We start from the raw sequence: 20434 nt of genomic DNA on the forward strand, positions 1-20434 counted from the left end.
TTAACTGAGTTATCACGTAAACAACTGGGTAAATAAGTACATGGAGTCTCCTTGTCCCAAGCAGGAGATGTAACAGAAGGACATCACTACCATGTTGTATACACATGCAAAAAACTATTCTGCATACTAATGCACATGGTTCATGTGTTTTCATGCAGACAGGGCAAAGGGCATCCTTTGTAGACTCTAATTAGGCCATAGAGGTGATTAAATTGCCTGTCGGAGATCAGAAATCGCTTTTGTGTTTTGGACCACTTCCCTTTGTCTCCACGGATCTAGCAACAGTTAAAGAAGTCTTTCTTTTCTCAGTGGAGAATGGAATAGGAAATCTTTCTAATGTCTTTTCCCATTAGAGAATGGAGTGTAGAACTCTTGGCACTCTACCGGTGTGCCATACTGGTGGCTCAGGGATTACCAAAACTACCTGTTTTTCTCTGAGACAAAGATGATGTTAAGACACATTGGTCTCTAGGCTGGGAACAGCCTCTGCAAGCCTAAAGCAGACATGCCTGTCAATGCCTTTCTGTGCTTGCCTACAGAGGTATGTGCAAAGCCCAGCATTTGACAGCAGTGGGAACTTGCTTTCAAAAATGCTGTAAAACACTAATGCACTTTCCAAGCCAACTGGAAGACATCAACTTGCCCTTTGAACTGCAAGGAACTAAAATCTTGAAGAAAGGTATTCACTGGCCTTAAACTCCTTAATGTGACCTCAGTTCTCACATATGGGAGCAAAACTTTGTAAAGGTAGAGGCTATGTACTTATTTGAGCACACTGTGCAAGTTGTGATAGCCTCAGATTCAAAGAAATGAAATAACAGAAAGGACTAGGTAACATGTGAGTTTGTGTCAGCCACGGAGTGGTGGGGGTTGGGAATGGTCCTCTGGGGATCATCTAGTCCAATGCCCCTGCTAATCAGGTTGCACAGGATCATATCCAGGCAGTTTTGGAAGTCTGCAGAAAAGACTACACAATCTCTCTGAAGAGCCTGCTCCAGTGCTCTGGAACCCTCAATGAAAAGAAGTTTCTCCTTAAGTACAAAAGAAATCTACCATGTTCTGGTTTTCTCCTGAGGAGGCTCAGGGGTGACCTCACTGCTGTCTACAACTACCTGAAGGGACATTGTAGCCAGGTAGGGAGTGGCCTCTTCTTCCAGGCAACCAGCAATAGAACAAGAGGACACAGTCTCAAGTTGTGCCAGGGGAAGTATAGGCTGGATGTTAGGAGGAAGTTCTTGACAGAGAGAGTGATTGGCATTGGAATGGGCTGCCCAGGGAGGTGGTGGAGGCACCGTCCCTGAAGGTCTTCAAGAAAAGACTGGATAAGGCACTCGGTGCCATGGTCTAGTTGACTGGATAGGGCTGGGTGATAGGTTGGACTGGATGATCTTGGAGGTCTCTTCCAACCTGCTTGATTCTATGATTGTATGCCCCATAGCTCCTTGTCATATTCTGGACATCACTGAAAAGCATCCAGTCCTAACCTCTTGGACCCCACCATTTATGTACTGGTAAGTACTGGTTAAGATTCCCTCTGCCTTCTTGGAGCTAAACAGCCCCAGGTGTCTCAGCCTTTTCTAGTAGGAGAGATGCTCCAGTCTCCTCATCACCTTTGTAGCCTTTCCTGGACTCCAGTAGGTTCATGGCATTCTTGAACAGCAGCCCAGAACTGGACACAGTACTCCAGACGTGGCCTCTGTGACAGTCTGAGATTCATCATCTCAGCATAATTTTTAATTTAAGAAGGAAAAAAGCTGCTTCTTTATTCCAAAGGATGAAAGACAATAATCCTATCAGATATGGCACAGAAATTATATGAAGAAAAAAAAAAAAATCAGGAGCAAGTGAAGTCAAAAATTGTGCATGAATTTTATTACTTTGTTTCCTGAGCAAGATTTACAACACAACATGCAGATGTATTTAATAACTTACTTCACTATACATTCTGCACTTGTGACAGTGCACTTGTGACAGCTGTGCAACAAAAGTAGCAACTGAGAAGTCTTCCAGATTTTAGTAATTTCAAAAAGTGACAGCATCTTCAGTAAACAACACAGCTTTACTGTTAGTAGTGTCAGTGGTATGTTTCCAAAGCCTATCAAGCTGAAGTGATTGATTTCAGCAGCACAGTTAAAGCTCTTTAGACTTCATTACTTCTACATTAGAAGTTTCAGCAGTATTTATTACATTTTCCCCACAATCTTAGACATAAGAAGTAAAAATTAGCACAATCTGGCTTTTTCTAACGGATCTGATTTAAAACACAGAATCACAGGAACTAATAGTAGCAGGAAGGCAAACAGAATCTCAGCGCAAGTAACTTAATGCCAGCAGAGTTCTGAGTTCTTTTGATGAAGCATAGAGCTCCCTGCAAAAGTCCTACACACATAGAGAGCCAAAAAAGGGGTCCACAAAAGGTGGTTGCTTATTCAACCAGGTAATGCTGGTGATCTTCAGTCACAATAGTGGTGTGCAGCTGTGGCTCTATTCCATGTCCTCCAGAAGCTCTAAATATTAAATTGTGAATCTTTGGCTCTCCAAGATTCTAGACACTTAAGCAGAGGACGGTGTTCCTTTTAGAAAGCTGAGTACTGGACATTTCAGGCAAAGTTATGAATCTAACTTTTGTTAACTAAACAGTTATTTTTGTCAACACCAAACAGCTATCTCAAAACCAGAAACTTGTTTGCCAAGGAGTCTTATGAACAATTTAAGGAACAAAGCAGCTGTGGCTTTTCCAATCACAAGTGCAGCTCTTTCACAATGAATATCGATTTATGAGGCTATACTAAAGCACGACAAAAGTATTCCTGCATTTGTCCAAAAAGACAAGAAACATAAAAAGAGAAGAAACACAACAACATGTAGTACAGATGTACCACTGATATCAAATAACACATAACATCCATATGCCAAATGAGTCTGGATTAACCTAACACCAAGCTGCTCTGCATGCTTCAGCAGAAGGAAGGTTGAGGCATACAAATAAAAAATGTGCTTTTATTTTCAAGCAAAGAGAAGTCAGAGATGTGCGAAGTGAGCAAAGACTGGCAAGATTACTGACTAGAATTCACTTAGGTAAAGTGCTAACCATATCAGTTCATAGCTGTGCTCATCTTTGATCTAAGGATTACTAAATACATTAATGGCAATGTAAATAAAACCATAAACGATTGTTTTATCTTTTATTTTGGCTATCACCTTGGTGTTCTTTGGGAAGGTCTAATACTTTAATCTGAACTCTATTCTAAGTGACAATGGAAAAAAACAGCAGTGGTTTACAGACAGAAAGACTGACAACTGCTGCTGAATGACACAACTTTGGTGTTTTGTGTTTTTGAAAGAGCTCAATTATGCTGGATCACCGAACACTTCACTGCAGGATGGCCCAGCAATCTGTGACAAAGCATCCTGGTTGGCACTTACATGCACAAAGCTGATGAAATAATGACCTAGTTCTCACGTGCAGAGCGTTGCTACTTAGGCTTCTAATGAGCGGTTTGCATACAAGAATAGCACTTTGGAGCACTTTAAAAATCCCCAACGTTTGAATGCTCTACATGAAAGAGCCAGTAGTGTTAAAAAGGGAGAGGAGGGAAGACACTTCAGACTTGTACCACGTACATTAAAAAAAAAACCACAACTTAAAAAAATAAAAAAAAAACCACTTTAAAAACTCTTTGAAATGCCTGATGGCCCTTATTCTGCAACCTCCATGATTACAGAGGACACAGGCATTGTTTTCTGTGGAGTCACTGAAAATACTGACACAGAGAGGAGGAAAAGCTGACAATACACCTGAAGGAATTTTCTGGGGAATGAAAATTAAAATGCTTTCCTTTATCATACACGAAAATCTGTTCAAATTTCGCTGCTGAGTCTCTATGATAATGGAACCTCTCGTTACATTCACTGCTAAAAAAACTGAAACACACAGAAGAGATGTTTCATTAAACGCACGTTTCTCGAGCTAAGTCGATATTTCCCCTAACAAGAGCCCCTCCTGCTTTGGAGAGACTGTAGTGTTCCTATGCTCCTAAATGCTCCATTCTCAGTCGAGTCGATGATTGTCACAAGCGTGGCAGCCACACTGGTAGATTTCTTTTCATGCCGTGCAAGGCTGCAACATCACACGTTAGCGGTGGAGAACTTCAGAACGTCATGAGCATGTCGCGCTCCTGTACGCTAGTGTAGAACGGCCTCCCGAAGATGAAGGAATGCAGACCTGGTTTGATCTTCTCTGCCAAAGCCATTATTATGTTGAGATCGCCCTCTGCTGTTAAATCAAGATCTACCTTTAAGCTACGAAGAGACTTAAAAGGCTTTTTTCCTTTTTGCCTGAAAAAAATTGAAAAACGATGTTGTGAAAACAGACAGATGAAGCTCCTCAAAGCTTGCTTTCTATTCTCTCTTCACTTACGTGTCATCCTCTATGTACTTTATCAAAGTTAAGGCTTTTCTGTGAAGGACTAGCAGAAAATGTGCAAGGAAAGTACTCCTTAGAGACAAGCCAGGCTTCAGATGAAAGATCTGTTTAAAAATCATACAGAAAATTAAGCAGACACAGAAATTTAAGTTTCATTGTAAACGTGGAATATAAAGAAACACTGCACACACAGGTAACATATCCTTAACTATAGCAAAGCATGCACATTAACAGCAGGTTTGCAGATAAACTTATTATTCTTGAATTTTCTAGCTGCTTAGAGGCACGATATTGTAGAACAGCTTGGTGTGTTGGATAAAGTATCATTTTCTCTTTTTAAATGATGTGAAATCAATCCCAGTCAGGTAGCTTTCTCAGTACGGTAACTGTAGACACTGTTGCACAGCAATAGAAAATGTGCATTGTTTTTTCATGTTCCACTGTTACCAACACTACAGACAAGTACTTTTCTCTCCAGCTATGCAAAGAGTCACAGCAAAAATACAAAAAGGAGCTACCAAGCCAAAAAAATTATCTGGTCAATTATCTGTTACCAGGGCTCAAACTACTGAAGTTCAATTACCTGATCCAGGAAGGCTTTTACTAATGTATCCCGATGCAGGATATCTTGAAAGACATTTCTACAGAAAAGAAAGCAAACAAGCATGATGTTATGATGGGACAGTAACTGCCCAACAGTTGTGCACAGAAACAGCACCATTGCTTATAATCTCGCAGAAATTAAAAGTAATTTCAACATCTCAGTGAATTACAATCCTGCTATTTTTAAAGCTAATACAGAATTTTAAAGCAGAGCTTTTGGGTGAAACAAATGAAATGCAGGAGATTCAATGGGCCCTATGAAATACACACAACTCTGCTAAAACCCTAATTAAAGCTGGCAAAAAAAACAAACTTAACACGTCCAGAAGTATGAGTGAAAATGAATTTCAACAATACTTAACGCAACAAAACTACTGAATTCCTCCAAAGCAAATGCAACTGCCTGAGCTAAAGAAGCTTCTCAAAAATGTTCTCAATCAAAGTACAGTTTATTCTACTTTACTGCCTTGCCTCCAAATGGTCTGACTTTAAGATGTGAGAGAGGAGTACATACAAATCAGGTGTGAAGCTCTCATCTGTGTGGATAATATGATCCTGAGAGATTTCTTCATCTGAATTAGCTCTCCAAAAGGCTGTCAGCTCTGATCTCATGTATCGTCGCTGGTTATAGATGTGCTCATGACAAGGGGGCATCTGCTTCACTGTGTTGACATCCACATCTATATGTGTGGTAGGATATGGGGCATACATTACTTGACGGAAGGGCAACACAAAGCTTCCTGTTGCATCCTGTTTTAGTGAAAAAAATTATTCTTCTAGTTACTTTTTTAAAAACACCACAAAGCTATACTGGAACAAAACAGTATTACAGCATCATGCCTAGGTTTTAAATCCCATTTGTTCAGACATGTTTTGTTTGAGAGAACTGTTGGCTGAAGACCTCACATTGAGTGATTCCCTTAATATAACACTGAAGACAAGTACTGAAGTAACTTGTGTATCACAGTATGGCATCATCTGGTTTGTAAGCACATTAACTGGTGCTTACCAGATCAAGAATCAGTATTTTGCTATTTACCTTCACCTGTTGCTGCAGCCCTTGTAAAATACTGGGAAAGTGTAGAACGGATGGTCTGTGTTTTTTTCTTTTTAATTTGGTGAAACATAGAAACTTAATGTGTTTTGGAATTGTCAGCCCCAAGTAGGCTTATTCTTACTCTTCCTCAAAAGACAGAAACAATTCTACACAACACTCAAGAAACAGATGTGCCAGAGTAAAGACTGGCTTGGAATTTTAACATGCAAATAGTTACAAGGAAAGTTACAACATCAGAAAGGAATTAAGGGTTATCAAACATTGGAATCATATGCCCAGGGCAGTGGTGGAGTCACTGTTCCTGGAGACGTTTAAGCAGTGTGTGGACCTAGGGATATAGTTTAGCACTGACCCTTCAGTAATGGGTTGAAGGTTGGACTGGATGATCTTTGAGGTCTCTTACAACTGGATGCTTTCTGTGATTCTTTGAAAATGAATGTGTATGTGTGTGCATATCATACACACACACACACGCGTGCTGAAGTACACTACAGAAAAGAACTTTCCTAAGTGTACTTACTTTGAGAAGACCTTGAACAAAAAGTCCTGACTCATATTTGAAAGAAGATTCATTTCTACAGAGTCTGGAACACTTCCGCTCTGACGGCGTAAGGAACAGACACAAGGTTCTCACGATCTGCATTAAAAACAACAGTTTTGAAAAAAACATGAGGAAGCAAAGGCATAAACTGGTCCTTAAATGCAATTTCTGACTAGAATGTACCAGGCACTTCCAATGAGGAAACCAAACCAAAACAAAAGTTCACCATACTTTTTAGAAGAGCTAGAACTTTACCAAGGTTACAGAAGAGTGACATGCATGATTATTTAGCTGTGAGCCATATTACTCCAAATTCTTGTCAGGTGATGAAAAAACAACAACACTTTTTGGTGAAGTTTGTTTTTCAGCCAACTATGTAAAATAAATCATTTTTACCTCCCGCTACTTCATTACATAAACATGAGTTACTGTGATTACTTCCTTAGCATTTTAAGCCTCTTGTTTTATTCATTCCAAACTGCAGCTATTGTCTCCAATCAGGCACAGTTAATTTCCTAAATGGTATCCATGCTTATTTCCTCAGTAATTTCCTCAAAGTCTCCATTATAAGCAACAAAGGCACTTCCTTTGCTCACATGCTACAAAAGCCACAAGTAATCATCTTCACACACACTTATTCCATTATTTCAGTTTCCACCTGTGTTCGAGGAGGCTCTATCCCTGTTTATGTACTACCTAAAACAATGAAAACCAAGTTTCTGACTACCACTTTTAATCACTTCAGCAAGATGGAGTAGGTGTTGGTTTTACTTTAAGGTATGTTAAAACACGCTATAAAGAAGGCAGTTCCTTCCGAACAGTTGTACAGTGATACAAACCCCACTGCTGTGAAACACCTCTGTCGAATTTACGAGACTTACTCTGGATGGTAACAGAGACTCAGGTTCTCCTAGACTGTTTTCTTTCTATAGTTAATCTGCTTTATCTATACATTATTTTATATACTCATGACCACTTAAACCTTAAAGCCTTTTAATTATTTTCTGAACTATAAACTCTTCATAACCACGTAAGCCTTTGACACTTGCTCTATTATGCTAGCTTAAGCATGTGCAAATCCTGCATCCCTGAGACCATACATACTGTCACTAGCTAGTTTTAGCTAAGAAAGGAGAATTTTCTTTTCTCGGGTTCCTCTGCTGCTTGTGATTATTTTTAGTTTGAGCATCAGCATAAAGTGCTCATTTGATCAGAGGAACAGTGCATATCCTCCCCCAATTATTACAAAGCATCACAAACTGCTTACTTCAAAACACAGATTTACTGAAGATGCCTTGATTTTTTTTTGCTATTTTACTTCACTGCAGCAAGGAGCCCTACAAACTATAAAATATGTATTATGTGTATAGTCTAACATTAATGTAGAATATATTCAGCAGGACCATTATTCTTAGTTCTTATTTCATGTTGAAGTAATACATGCAGATGCATTCATACAATATACCAAAAAGGGCATAATTTATGAGAATCAAAATGAGTTTCTCCTCAAAGAAAGCTTCCAGTCTTACAAAATAAACTAGAGCTCAGTAATTAGCCCATCAACATGACTGGACAGAGAAGCTCAACATAAAAAAAACCACACCCCCTACAAGAAAATGAAGGTATCTGATTGTGTCTCTACATGTACCACTGAAGGACAGTCACCATGGTCTCAGAACAAGGACTCCATTGTCATTGTATGGTCCAGAGGCTCTGGTGTAAACGGAAAACTTCTAATGTTACATGGTAACACAGAAGCAGTGGTGTACCCACTGAGTACTGTAATGGTCAATTCCTGAAGGCCCCAGGATTGCTTGCTTTTATGGAATCTCTCCTTTCATTCTGTAACAGGTGGTGTTTCCCAGGGGTCAGTACTGCCTCCAGTTCTGGTCAAAACATTTATCAACCACCTGGATGATGAGGTAGAGTGTACCTTCAGTATGTTTGCTGATAGCACAAAACTGGGAGGGGTGTCTGACACAGCAGAAGGCTGTGCTGACATCTAGTGTGACTGGAATAGGCTTGCTGAATGGAAATTTGTGAAGTTCAACAAGGACAAATGAGGGTCCTCAACCCATGGAAGCATAACCCCAAGTATCAGTACAGGTTAGGGCTCACCTGTTGGAAAGTAGCTCTGTGGAAAAAGAGCTGGGAGTCTTGGTGGCCAACAGGATGACCATAAGCTAGCAATGTGCCCTTGTGGCCAAGAAGGCCGATGGCATCCTGGGGGTACATCAATATGAGTGTGGCCATCAGTTCAAGGGAGGTGCTTTTCCCCCTCTGTTCTGCTGAGGCCTCACCCGGAGTACTGTGTCCCCAGTTCAAGAATGTCATGGAACTGCTTGAGAAGGTACAGCAAAGAGCTATGAAGATCTCTCTTACAAAGAACAGCTGAGAAACTTGGGAGTTTTAGCCTGAAGAAGACTGAGGGCTGAGATTATTGCTTATGAATAAAGAGTGAGTGTCAGCAGGATAAGACTTTTTTTTTCAGTGGTGCCCAGTGAAAGCACAAGAGGTTAATAGGCACAAACTTGAATATAGGAAGCTCCACCTAAATATGAGGAGGAACTTTACATTGAGGGTGGTAGAGCACTGGAACAGGCTGCTCACAGAGCTGATGGAGACTCCACCTGTAGAGTCATTCAAATCTGCCTGGATGCCATTCTGCTTTCAATAGCACTTTGGTATAATAGAAAAGCAGAATACAAAAAATGCACTTAGAGAATTCTGAATAAGAAAAATTCCTCATTTATTTTTCCTTCACTTACTGAGTAAGCTTAAATTAAGCATCATGAAATTGTCCAGTTACACCAAAATATTAGAAGAAAAGCAGTTTAAGTGACAGTTTTCATATTAGTTCAAACCAAGTATTTCATAACAACATTACAAGGGTTAAAAATAACTATAATAGGGGGGGAAATGTGTACCACAACCCCTCTATTATTTTATTGTTCTAAAATAACAGCTAATTAAACTTTTTGCCCCTCAAATAGACCATAAGGATATACATATCCATCCCATTAAGAGGTACAGCTCATGCTCCTTCCTGTTTCTAGACCTGAAAGCATCATCCCTACTGATGTGCTCCTGCAAGTACGACAAACTGAGTGCTCTGTTGCTACAGGACTTAATTTTAATGGTTTATATCTGTACTTGGCCTCCTGTTTTTTCTAGAAAGCTGAACCAAATCTAATTTTACATCTACCAGTTAATCTGCACACATACTTACCAATTAAGTTTCAAACAAACTGAAAGTGGTATCAACACAAACACAGCTATGAAATAAAAAAACTAATAGCTGGAAAGGTGTAAGGTCCTAGTAAGCTTGCCTTTTCAAAAGTGTGTATGACTCAACAGCTTTGAGGTTCTGTAAGGCACAAACACTTCAGGATGCAGAAGTACAAGAGAACTTAGGCAGACACTAATTTAAGACTACACAGACAATACCCACAAATATAGCTGAACTGGTCAAGTCAGCTCAAACCTCTTCATTTGCATACTTTAGCTAATGCACTTGACTTCAAAAGCTCAGATCCATTTTCTACTCATTTTTATAAACTATCAATTAATTTTCTTACAGTGGCCAGAGTACTACTGATAAGGCAATTTTCAGACAGTGTTATCATCTGCTATACCAATCAGGTGACGTAAGATAATGAAGATAATGAAACAACAGCATTCCCTATTTTCTCCAAGCTCTAGTATGTTTATAGATGAACCTTGTTCCAACCAACACACTAATAACCAGCATTTAAGTTGGGCTTATTAGAAAATGCCTCACCTTATTAACTTTTTCTGCGCTGCTCCCTACAACTACAGAACAACCGCAGGTTTGCAGATGTGAACTAATTGCACTGCAAATCAAAACAAACACAGGTTAATCAATTTAATCAGACTTTTTAAATAAAGCAATTATCATCTTCACAAGAAAAATGAAGTGCTCCTAGTATAAACACAGGCCCATTCCCACAGAACCTCACATAGCTCTGTCGGTTTCTACTGAAACCTGGAAGGTCAACAGCAACTACATTGCCATTTTGATGACTAGACTGCCATTCAGAACCTCCAAACACCAGTAACAGAGCAAACAAGACATGTTTACTGCTACTATCTAACTGCATTACAAGTTCTATATAAAATAAAGTGACAGAAGATATATTAATAATGAAAGATTTGAAAGTATCTTGACAGAAGATCTACTCCACAGCTGTCCTCATTTTCTGAAACTGTGGTTCAGATGCTACTTTTGAGAGACTTGCCAAGTAACTCTTTTGATCATTGCATGGGCAGGAGCAAGTCATAAGCTTGAATCCCTCAAAGTACTCACAGGTGTGCTGAAAGTTAAGTGACTCCTGTCTTGTGAGTTACCAACAGCACAGATCTGATTTGCTTTATTTTGGAGGCTGCAGTAAATATACCTGGACTAACCTTGAAAACTTTTAACTTGACCTTAAGAAAAAACTTCTGTTGAGGTTGCAAATCCTCATTTCCCCCGTTCCCTCCTGGCACTGCCTCAGACCAAGAGCTGGCCCACAGTTTTAAAAGGTCTAGACACTCTAGAAAGTCTAGATACTCTCGAAAAGTTTCCTCCAGTATCTGTGAATATATAAAAGCACATTTATGCTGGCTTACAGGAGGATTATTCAGTTCTAATAAACACTTCTAAATGGTAAAGACTGTAATAGCTATACTCAGACTCTAACATCCCACAAGTGGATCTCATAGTGTCCTTGCTACTTTTTACCTTATCAAGTATATTCTAAGACTTAAATTTAAGAATACTTAAGAATTCTTCCTCTGGGGCAGATATGGATATAGTGCTCAGTTTCAAGTAGACATTACTAAGAAAGCATGACTGTTTATTTTAGAGCTTGGTATTGTTCATATGGCAGTTTATTTAGTTTAATCCCATTTTTATTTCATGACATATATAAATCCATACAACACTGTATTTAATACTTAAAGTGTGAACTGAGATGAGCTGATAAGCTTTGCAGACAAGCTAAAAAGCTGACATTTGGACCCTTCACACAAACAGGCAACTTATTAGTTTCTTTTCAGGACAAAATTTCAAGGGAGAAGTAGCAGCAAAAACTGATGCCCTGATATCTATCCAATAAAACTCCATCTGGTATGAGAACAGTTCAGCATTGCAAGATCGATCACTCTAGCTGTTGACAATAAGCCATTCCACTTTATTCACTTCACTTCCCAAATTCTCTATGGAACTAAGCATTACTTTAAATAATTAGCTAATTTAACACATGAATTTCTTTAGTACTGAAAGCATAAGTGGCATAACCAGATGCAGTTAGACCAGAGATGTTCTGAAAGGTAACAGAACATCAGCCAAAATTTATGAAATAGGCTCTTCTGCAGGAAGAGCCCAAGCAGCTCTCAGGTGCCAATAATAAGCATTCCATATGCCATACAGGTAATGACTACTATTCATAGTTTATCCAGTAAATGTGACCCATATTTTTTGCTATTTTGTTAAAATGTAGGACTTCAATTTACACCCTTGGAAAATCTAACATAAGTATCAAAGAAAAATCACATTCAACACAAAGTCTACCACTAAGCAAATGTTTCTGTGACAGCACATAGATGCAGCTATTAGCCCAGAGCCTTATTTTAACACAGCAATTCCTATAGCATTTTAGAGACAAAAATCTCAAAGTCAAATACATGCTGTCCTCCCGCCTCCTAGGAAGAAAACTAATGTCATACACGCTCACATACATAAATACATATATACACACATACATAAGTTTAAACCATTTTACTATAGCATGAACTGAAATTGAAATTCATACTTAAGGAGAAAGCCTTCATGGCAGCTATCCCCGATGTCATCATCATTGAGCACTGTGTCACTTATCTGGAATACAAGTAAATATAAACAGAAGAATTATGAGAATCTGCAACACCTTCCTATTAATTTATTTTTGTTGTTACTTAGGAGTGGGAACGGTTTTAGAACTAGGAACTATTCAAGCTAACCTGTAAGACCATCCAAAAAAGGCACTTTAGAAAGACCTTCTAACTTCAGCCAAAGCATTCTGAAAATGTTTGAGTTACTTGCTTACTAAACTTGCTTCTCTAGTGGCAAGTCAGATTTCTCCTGGTGTTTTGTTCCCATAACCTTGCTCAGAATACTTTGAATCCATAGATTCATTGAAACGTTTGGCTTGGAAGGACCCCTTCCAACCCCTGTCCATTGACAAGAGACACATCCCACAAGCTCAGGTTGTTCAAGGCCTCATCCAACCTGATCATGAACACTTCCAGGAAGGGGGCATCTACAACCCTCGCCCAGAAATGACAGGATTCCCTTTACTTCAGCATGGCTGCAGCTATTAGTGAGAGAATTCCTAATAAGTCTGTCCTTTCTCAGCCTACTTCTTCTATAGGAGCACTAAACCATGCAGAAATAGGTATCAACATTAAAACCATTTACCTCCACTTCATTTTGATTTGCTTCAAATAGCCTTACGCTTCACTCTTACAAAGGGTGTCATCCTACAGAGTTTACTAAGTGCTGATCATAAACCCCACTGCCAGTACTGCTATCTTTATCAGATTAAACTAAATGTTAAACTATTTCCTACACCACTTGAGAATTTGATGTGAAATAACTCTGCCGTGCAAGAATTTATGACAATCGTGGACTTCTGTCTGTTAAAGAGTACCAAACCAGTGTGCCAAAGGCAAATTTTTAATTCAGGATGCCAAGAACTTACATCTATTTCTTCTGGAACACTGTGTGATTTCATAGATGAAAGGAGCTCCATTACTGGAATGACCTCTCCCGTCAGCATTGGAATGATGCTCTGGCCCTGCACAATGAATGAAATGCCTGAAGTAAAAGCATGCTGTGCGCTATTAGAAGTTACTACTAACATGAACTTGCACTATTACATGCAAAACATCTTTAAACTTCCAACTGTTTGAAAGTGTGGTATGAGCAGAAATGGATACATGGACTTCTCAGGCTCTGCTGATCAATAATTATGAACTGTAAATGGAAGCATTCATTTTGCTTTTCAGTACCACCTTCAATGTATTTTCAGGGTCCTGTGCTAAGACTCATGATCAGTTTGACCAGCCTAGATGAGAAGTATTTGGAGTGAGATAATTTGATCATACCATACTATGTGCAATTACTGTGAAGCATTTCAGATCCAACTCTGATGCTTTAGCAATAACAGAAGAACAAAACCACACATATTAGCAATTAACACACAAAATCACTCATCTGATTTATCTATCACAAGAAACTGAAGCCACAATTTCATGTTTCAGAAATCAAATACTTTTCAGTCTTATCCATTAGTTCTCCAATTACATTCCACGGTGATGGACTCTGTATGTACCTGTAACCTGAAGGGTAACGACCTAGTGACAAACCATCCTTGACAGGAGGCAAGCACAAATCTATGGAAGCTACTACCTTTACAGACCCCAGGTTCTTTTTCTGAAAGGTAATATTCTTCATAAATTTGCAGTTTGCCCATAAAGTAATTCAATAAATTTTTCCTTCAATTTATTCACAGCTTCCACCATCCTATCTTCAGAAACTGCCTCCTGTGCATGGGCAGGTCAGCAGCCACTCCAAATTATCTTCCTGGATACAAAAAATAAGAAGCAGCACCACATTCTACAGTCACCAGATGCAGTCAAGACAGTTCTGACTTGGTGTGCCATATGCATCAACCAGATGGACCTTACCTGATCCTCCATTCTCTCTGTGCCTTCTAAGACAATCTTCTGGAAATGTTCTTGCCTCTCCTGAGCAAGAGAAGCAGTTAAATATAAACGCTCTGGCATTTGTTTATATATGTATGCACACAACAGTCAAATGGCAGAGTTTCTTCCCTGTGGAGTCATACTTCTTAGATTCAAATGTTGATGTTCAGGTCTACTTTTCTTTCACAGAGTAGATATTAGTGGGAAGTGATGTAATTTTTAAACAGATCAATGCTCCCTGCTGTTCCACTCACTAAACCTCTCGCATGTTTGGGCAGGAGTAGCAGGAAAGGGAGGGTGTGATGACAATGACTAAACATTAAGTGTCTTCTTTACAGACCAAGAAAATATAAAATGATCAAATTATGGTGCAGAATTCCACTTTGTGTATGGATTTTCAAATGGATTAAGACTGATGGTTCCTGATGAAGCAAAAGAAAAATGAGATTCCCAGGATAAGGAAACTAAGTTGTTAAGGAAGAGCTGGAAAAATAGGGTTGGTTTGTTTTCTTTTTCTTCCACATCTTGAGACATTGATGAGTCTTCCAAATATTGTTTTATAACCAAGTACAGAAGAAATGAAACCTCAAAATACACAAAACACAACATACAAAATCCTTGACAAAGATCTTAAAATGGACTCAGCAGCAGCTGAGTAGCAAGCTGTATTCAAAATACAACCTTACAACAGTCTCAAATTATTATTCACAAAGAGAATTTGACATCAATCACTGAAACAAACAGTATAAAATGAAAAAAAAAGAAGGAATATGTGAGAACTAATGATACCTTTTGCTTAATGCTAGCAGGTTACTGCATGCTTATTCATTGCTCATTGCTTTTCTACAATTTAACTACTCAATGTTGAGCAGCTGGGGAAAGAGCTGACATAAGTTTCCGCAAGCAGATGAATAGCGAACAAGCCACAGCCCAAAACCTAGTAAAATCTGTCTAACCACGTAAAATAAGCATCTGTGAAAAAAATTACTGGAACAAGCCAGATTGCTTTGGGCCACCTTCATCCTTGAGTTCAGCATCAGTGAAGCAAGACATCCTTGACAACGAAAATCCTTTGCTTTAAAAGAAGCCAGTCCTCACAAAGATAAGGCTGAACAAACAGCGTAGGACACTTTTTTTTCAGAAATGTAACTGCTCAAAATCATTAAACAAACATCTGCAATGTAAAAATAAGTAGAGAAAAGGTGTTTCTAATCCCACATACATAACTTGATTGGAGTTGCTTCGTTCCTTGCCAATCTGAACACTGTTCTGTATTTCTCTTATTCCTCGAGTTCAGAATGTTTCTTCTCTTCTAACGTCTATCTGGAAGAGTTGTCAAGTGCTACACAGAACTCACGAGAGCTGATAAACATAACCGTCACAAATTCCAGAACAGCCACAGCTCCTTTCAGATATGACCTCCACAATCCTTGTCCTGGTGTAGCTGTAGGTGCTCAACCTTTGCAAAATGAGCCTGTTTTGATTCAATATTATCATTCTACAAGCCATGCTTAAGTTCTAATCTACATTTTCAGTTCTCTCTCACCTAGATAAGGCTACAGAACTGCACATACATGTGGAGACCTTTGATCTCCCTCCAGAAAAAAAAACTAGTCAATTTCAGAAGGTATCAGTCTCAGCTGACCCATCTCAAAAATAATGGAGAACTTAATGACTGGTTTCTGAGGAAATTAGTAGAAAGTGATTTTTGGGTCATTTTCAAGGCCTTTTAAAAGTTATTTCAGCTATGGAAACTTACTGATATGGAACAAGGTGCCAAAAGAGAGAGGATGTACTAGTTATGAAGGATGGAAAATTCCTACTTGTCCACTCACATATAAAGTCAATACAGAGGACACTTAAATGACAGAGAAGCAATGTAACTAAGAATATCAGAGAGCATTCACTTACATCAAGAGCATCAACACCCACCAGGCTTTTAAAAGACCAGATGAAGAATGAAACATTTCTTTCTACTATAATGAAAATTAACTTTATGTCCTGTCCTTCCTCTGAAAAATAAACCCCAGAAGTATCAAGAGCCAAAAGAGATGGAAAAAACTGCTAGCCATCGTCAGGCAATACAGCAAAAATAATGAGGACTGTGTAGGAAGAAGAAATCAACATCACAAAAACTAACATAAGCGTATTATTTCTGAAATCTTAATTAGTTCAGATAAGAGCATTCAAAAAGGAAGTTTAAAATATGTTGACTAGAGGTCCCAGAACAGAAGAGGAACAAAAACTTTCAGGCAAACATGCATCGCTATACACATTACAGCTTACATGGTATCTACTGCTCTAAGACAACTTGTACTCTATGAAGATGACAAAGATTTTATTAGAACATCATTTAAACAAAAATATGTAAGGATTTTAACTCAGTAAGGAAATAGTATGTCCAAAGGCAAGAGCTAGAATCATTCAGAAAAAAAAAATATATTTCCCTTTTTGAATTTCAAAACCAGAAGTATTTGGACTAAAGCAGATGTATTTTCACGATCTTCCCAGTAGTTTACACAGTTTACCACCTGCCAAACTGTTCATTAATACCTTTTTTTTAAAATAAAAAGAAACCCTCAGACACAACCACAAAACTGTAACAACAATGACGACATTAATTACATCAGTTCCCTTTTCTGGATCTCAGCAGTGAAAACAGTGATTTAATACATAGTAAATTTATGGAATCACAGAATTGTCAGGGTTGGAAGGAACCATGGGCAGGGACCACCCCCCTCCCACCTAGATCAGGCTGCCTAGAGCCACATCCAGCCTGGCCTTAAAAATATCCAGAGATGAGGCTTCCACCACCTCCCTGGGAAATCTATTCCAGTGTTTCACCACCCTCATGGTGAAGAACCTGCTTTCTAACATCTAATCTAAATCTACCTCCTCTAGTTTGGATCCGTTTCCTGTAGTCCTATCACTACCTGAGATCCAAAAAAGTCCCTCATCATCTTTCTTGTAGGCCCCTTTAAGACACTAGAAGGCCAAAATAACATCTCTTTGGAGCCTTCTCTTCTCCAGACTGACCATCCCCAATTGTCTTAGCCTGTCCTCACAGGAGAGGTGCTTCTGATCTCTGAACATCTTTATAGGCCTTCTCTGGACACCCTCCAGCATGTCCATATCTTTCTCATAATAGAGATTCCAGAACTGGACACAGTACTCCAGGTGAGGTCTCATGAGAGACCTAGTTTAAATACACTAATTAACACAATTACAGGCATAATTAATATTAAAATACAGATAAAAAAAATGTACACCTTTTCACCTGGCTAGACTGGTGCAGATTGTGTAATATTACCAGGATACATTGTGTGGCTGAAGTTGCTGACAGATTGGTAACTCTAATCTTCAAAATTGTATACTGCTAGAGAGGTTAGCCTCCTAACCTAGACTGGTGGTGCCTGGACTGCTACACAACAGGCATCACCAAAACCTTAAAATTATCACTTTTACTCAGAACTTGGATGGCTGCCTTTAGTAACGAACTTACCTTATGCATCCATATTCTTCCTTTCCTTATAATATGTGTTAGTCTATCCACACACACTCTGTGGAGTGGCAGGTAGAAGCCAAGTTCACTTTGTGGAAGTATAATTGATAGTCCATATGTGCTTCTGTCTCCATTCCAGTTCCCATCAAAGATCAATGACACAATGATTACCCTTTTTTCTGCCAAGACAAAGAACTTCACATCTATTGCACCGCTTTCTGCATTCCGAAGTATTTCTCCATTCAGGGTGTGGTTAGCAAGGAAAGTAATTTCCCCATCACTGAGAAGGACCTGTTCTGTCTTTGGGGCCCAGATATGCCGGACTCGGGGGCCAAGAATATTGTCCCAGTAAGCAAAAGTGGCAGCTAATAAGGGTGACTCACCACTCAAAGAAATCTCTGTTTTAGCAACTGCAGGGGACGGTGGTGGGCAAAGAGCTGACATGCCGGCTTCCTCTCTCATGTATGACTGAAATGATTACATTACCTTAAAAAAAAAAAAGGGTTTTATTGAGAAAAAAACAACCAAACACACACACACACACACAAAAAAAAACCCCAACAAAACTACAGAAGCACTCAATTATCATCTCATCCGCTTTGGTTTTCACATAAGGCTTTAAGTGACAACCTGAGTTCTACACCTGAGATGTCATTGCAGACTACACTCAAGAAGGAAGAGTACATGCATACCTTCCACATAACAAAGTGGCAAGCTTGCAAATGTTAGTCAGTCAGACTTCAAATACCCTTTACTCACCACACAAGTATGGTGAGCCTGCACAACACTGAACTGACACTGACTAACATACAACAAATACATCCCTTCCATCATGGTGACATGCAGGGAGTCGTGTCATAAGACACATGATCAGAACTTTATCGAATATATTAATGGAAAACTCGTCAGAGCGTGTAGATAAAAAAATCCATAAACAGTTTCTCTAGCAGTTTCCAACAACTGTAATGCTTCCTCATTTTGACTAGACTGAAGAAAATAACAGGAAGTTTCACCTTCCCCAAAAGTTACTTGGGAGTCATGGAAAAACAACAGAAGTCTTAGGAACAAATCCAAGATGCAAAACTAATTAAAATACTAAAATGCATTTAATTTGACGAAACCTCGCTGGACTAGAACCCGGCTTTCCTTTCCTCTCCGCCTGTGGCACCCCACATGGCAGCAGAGAGGAACCCTCATCAGTACCACGGCAGCGGTAACAGACACCCGTCTCACCGCCACAGCTGTCACTCGCCAGACCTCAGGCACCTCTTAACTTCATATACTTGAACTATTTTAACTCGTGAGCGTCCCTTATAACGCCGCCCAGGTCCATTTACCCACTGCAGGGTGATAAAGCAGCTCTCTCCAGCTATCTCTCTGTCCCGACCTAACAACGCTAGGCCTCCTTTGCCAGCCAGCACGGATGATAGCAGGGAAGCCGAGGCGGTCTGAGGCTCTAAATGTCACTTCACCGTTTCCAGGGATGACGAAAACCAGCGCCGGTCACCCCTTCCTCCCTATGCTCGCAGACCGGTGAGAGACCTCGCCAGCCTTTCCACAACCGCCAGCCGACACCAGCGAAGGCAGCTGCGGCGCAAGGGGACCACCCGGGGGTGAACCACTGCGCTTCCAGCCTGGCTCAGGCCCGTTCTGCACCCTCCGAGTCTCAACTTCGGAAAGGAACCACCTCCCGAGGAGGATGACTGGGAGGCTACGCGGAGACCCAACCCCTTTCCGCACCGAACAGGAGGGGACGATGACAGCCCCGGCGCAGAAACTGCACCATCCTCCCCCTCCAGACATAAACACGGAGCCCAAAACCCCACCGTTCCAGCCCCGATCCCGCACCAGCCTCACCTGCACGCCGGCCCCGGCCCCGCTCCCGCCTGCCCGCACAGCGGCGGCGCCTCAGCAGCGCTCCCGCGCAGACGCGGCCCCGCCTTTGACCAGCGGGAGGTGGGACCTCTGGGTGCTGGCGGCCGGCGGTGCTGGCGGAGCTCGGCGGGAGGGCGAACAGCCGAGGTGCCTGAGAAGCTGTCCGGGCCGAGGAGTAGAGCGGCCTTGGCTGGTGGCAGCGGCAGAAGGGAGGCGGTGTCATCTCGCGGGCGGCGGCGGGAACATGGCGGCGCGGCCTGCGCAGGAGCGCCTGGGTACGGTGGCAGCTGCCTGCTACGTAGCACAGTGGTGCTGGTGTGGCTTGGGAAGAGGAGCGTACCTCAGCCAGGTCACTCTGTGGCACTGAGCAGCTCCAAAACAGCCTCTGCGGTGGGACGAAAACCTTATACAGCTTGTAAAGCAAGCCAGAAGCTTCACCTGCGGGTTGTGAGGGAACCGCCTTGTGGCGGGTACATAATTTAATGGATTTTAAGGTTGAAATAGGAAGTTAACCGACTTAGGTTACTAGCCAAAAATACTGCGTGCAAAACAAAGAAGATGCTGCTACTTGCGGTTCATTAAGTTTAACTGGTATACAGTAAGTACATTTACTTCCCGTTACTTAATCCGGTCTGGATGCAGATCACCACAGCCACTAACCTCTGAGAGGTAGTTATTTAC

General features: G+C 40.5%; 1 protein-coding gene across 4 annotated transcripts; it reads right to left on the reverse strand.

Moving 5' to 3' along the window:
• Positions 1-1845: 1845 nt before the first annotated feature.
• C9orf72 (C9orf72-SMCR8 complex subunit) lies at positions 1846-19904 on the reverse strand. Of its 4 annotated transcripts, none has more exons than XM_064176791.1 (11): positions 19736-19904; positions 17879-18364; positions 14359-14418; positions 13371-13466; positions 12444-12508; positions 10409-10481; positions 6607-6723; positions 5544-5779; positions 5010-5067; positions 4421-4530; positions 1846-4338 (listed from the first exon to the last, which is right to left on the reverse strand). In XM_064176791.1, exons 2-11 carry the CDS (start codon positions 18338-18340, stop codon positions 4152-4154), a joined length of 1464 nt encoding a protein of 487 aa, XP_064032861.1. In that variant the 5' UTR covers positions 18341-18364; positions 19736-19904; the 3' UTR covers positions 1846-4151. The 4 variants fall into 4 exon arrangements, with proteins under 4 accessions (XP_064032861.1, XP_064032862.1, XP_064032863.1 ...); XM_064176792.1 differs by lacking the exon at positions 19736-19904 and adding an exon at positions 19351-19391; XM_064176793.1 differs by lacking the exon at positions 14359-14418.
• Between the last annotated feature and the right edge of the window lie 530 nt (positions 19905-20434).

Source organism: Pogoniulus pusillus, chromosome Z (genome assembly GCF_015220805.1).
Source record: "Pogoniulus pusillus isolate bPogPus1 chromosome Z, bPogPus1.pri, whole genome shotgun sequence".
NCBI lineage: Eukaryota > Metazoa > Chordata > Aves > Piciformes > Lybiidae > Pogoniulus > Pogoniulus pusillus.

Bases quoted from the DNA above. Each gene is read 5' to 3' on its own strand.
- C9orf72 (XM_064176791.1), bottom strand. From the start codon at position 18,340: ATGAGAGAGGAAGCCGGCATGTCAGCTCTTTGCCCACCACCGTCCCCT. The intron at 14,419-17,878 runs GTAAGTTCGTTA...TCTCTTGCTCAG, and splicing joins GAAGAATATGGATGCATAAG to GAGAGGCAAGAACATTTCCA. The intron at 5,780-6,606 runs GTAAGTACACTT...TCACTAAAACAG, and splicing joins TTGTTCAAGGTCTTCTCAAA to GATGCAACAGGAAGCTTTGT.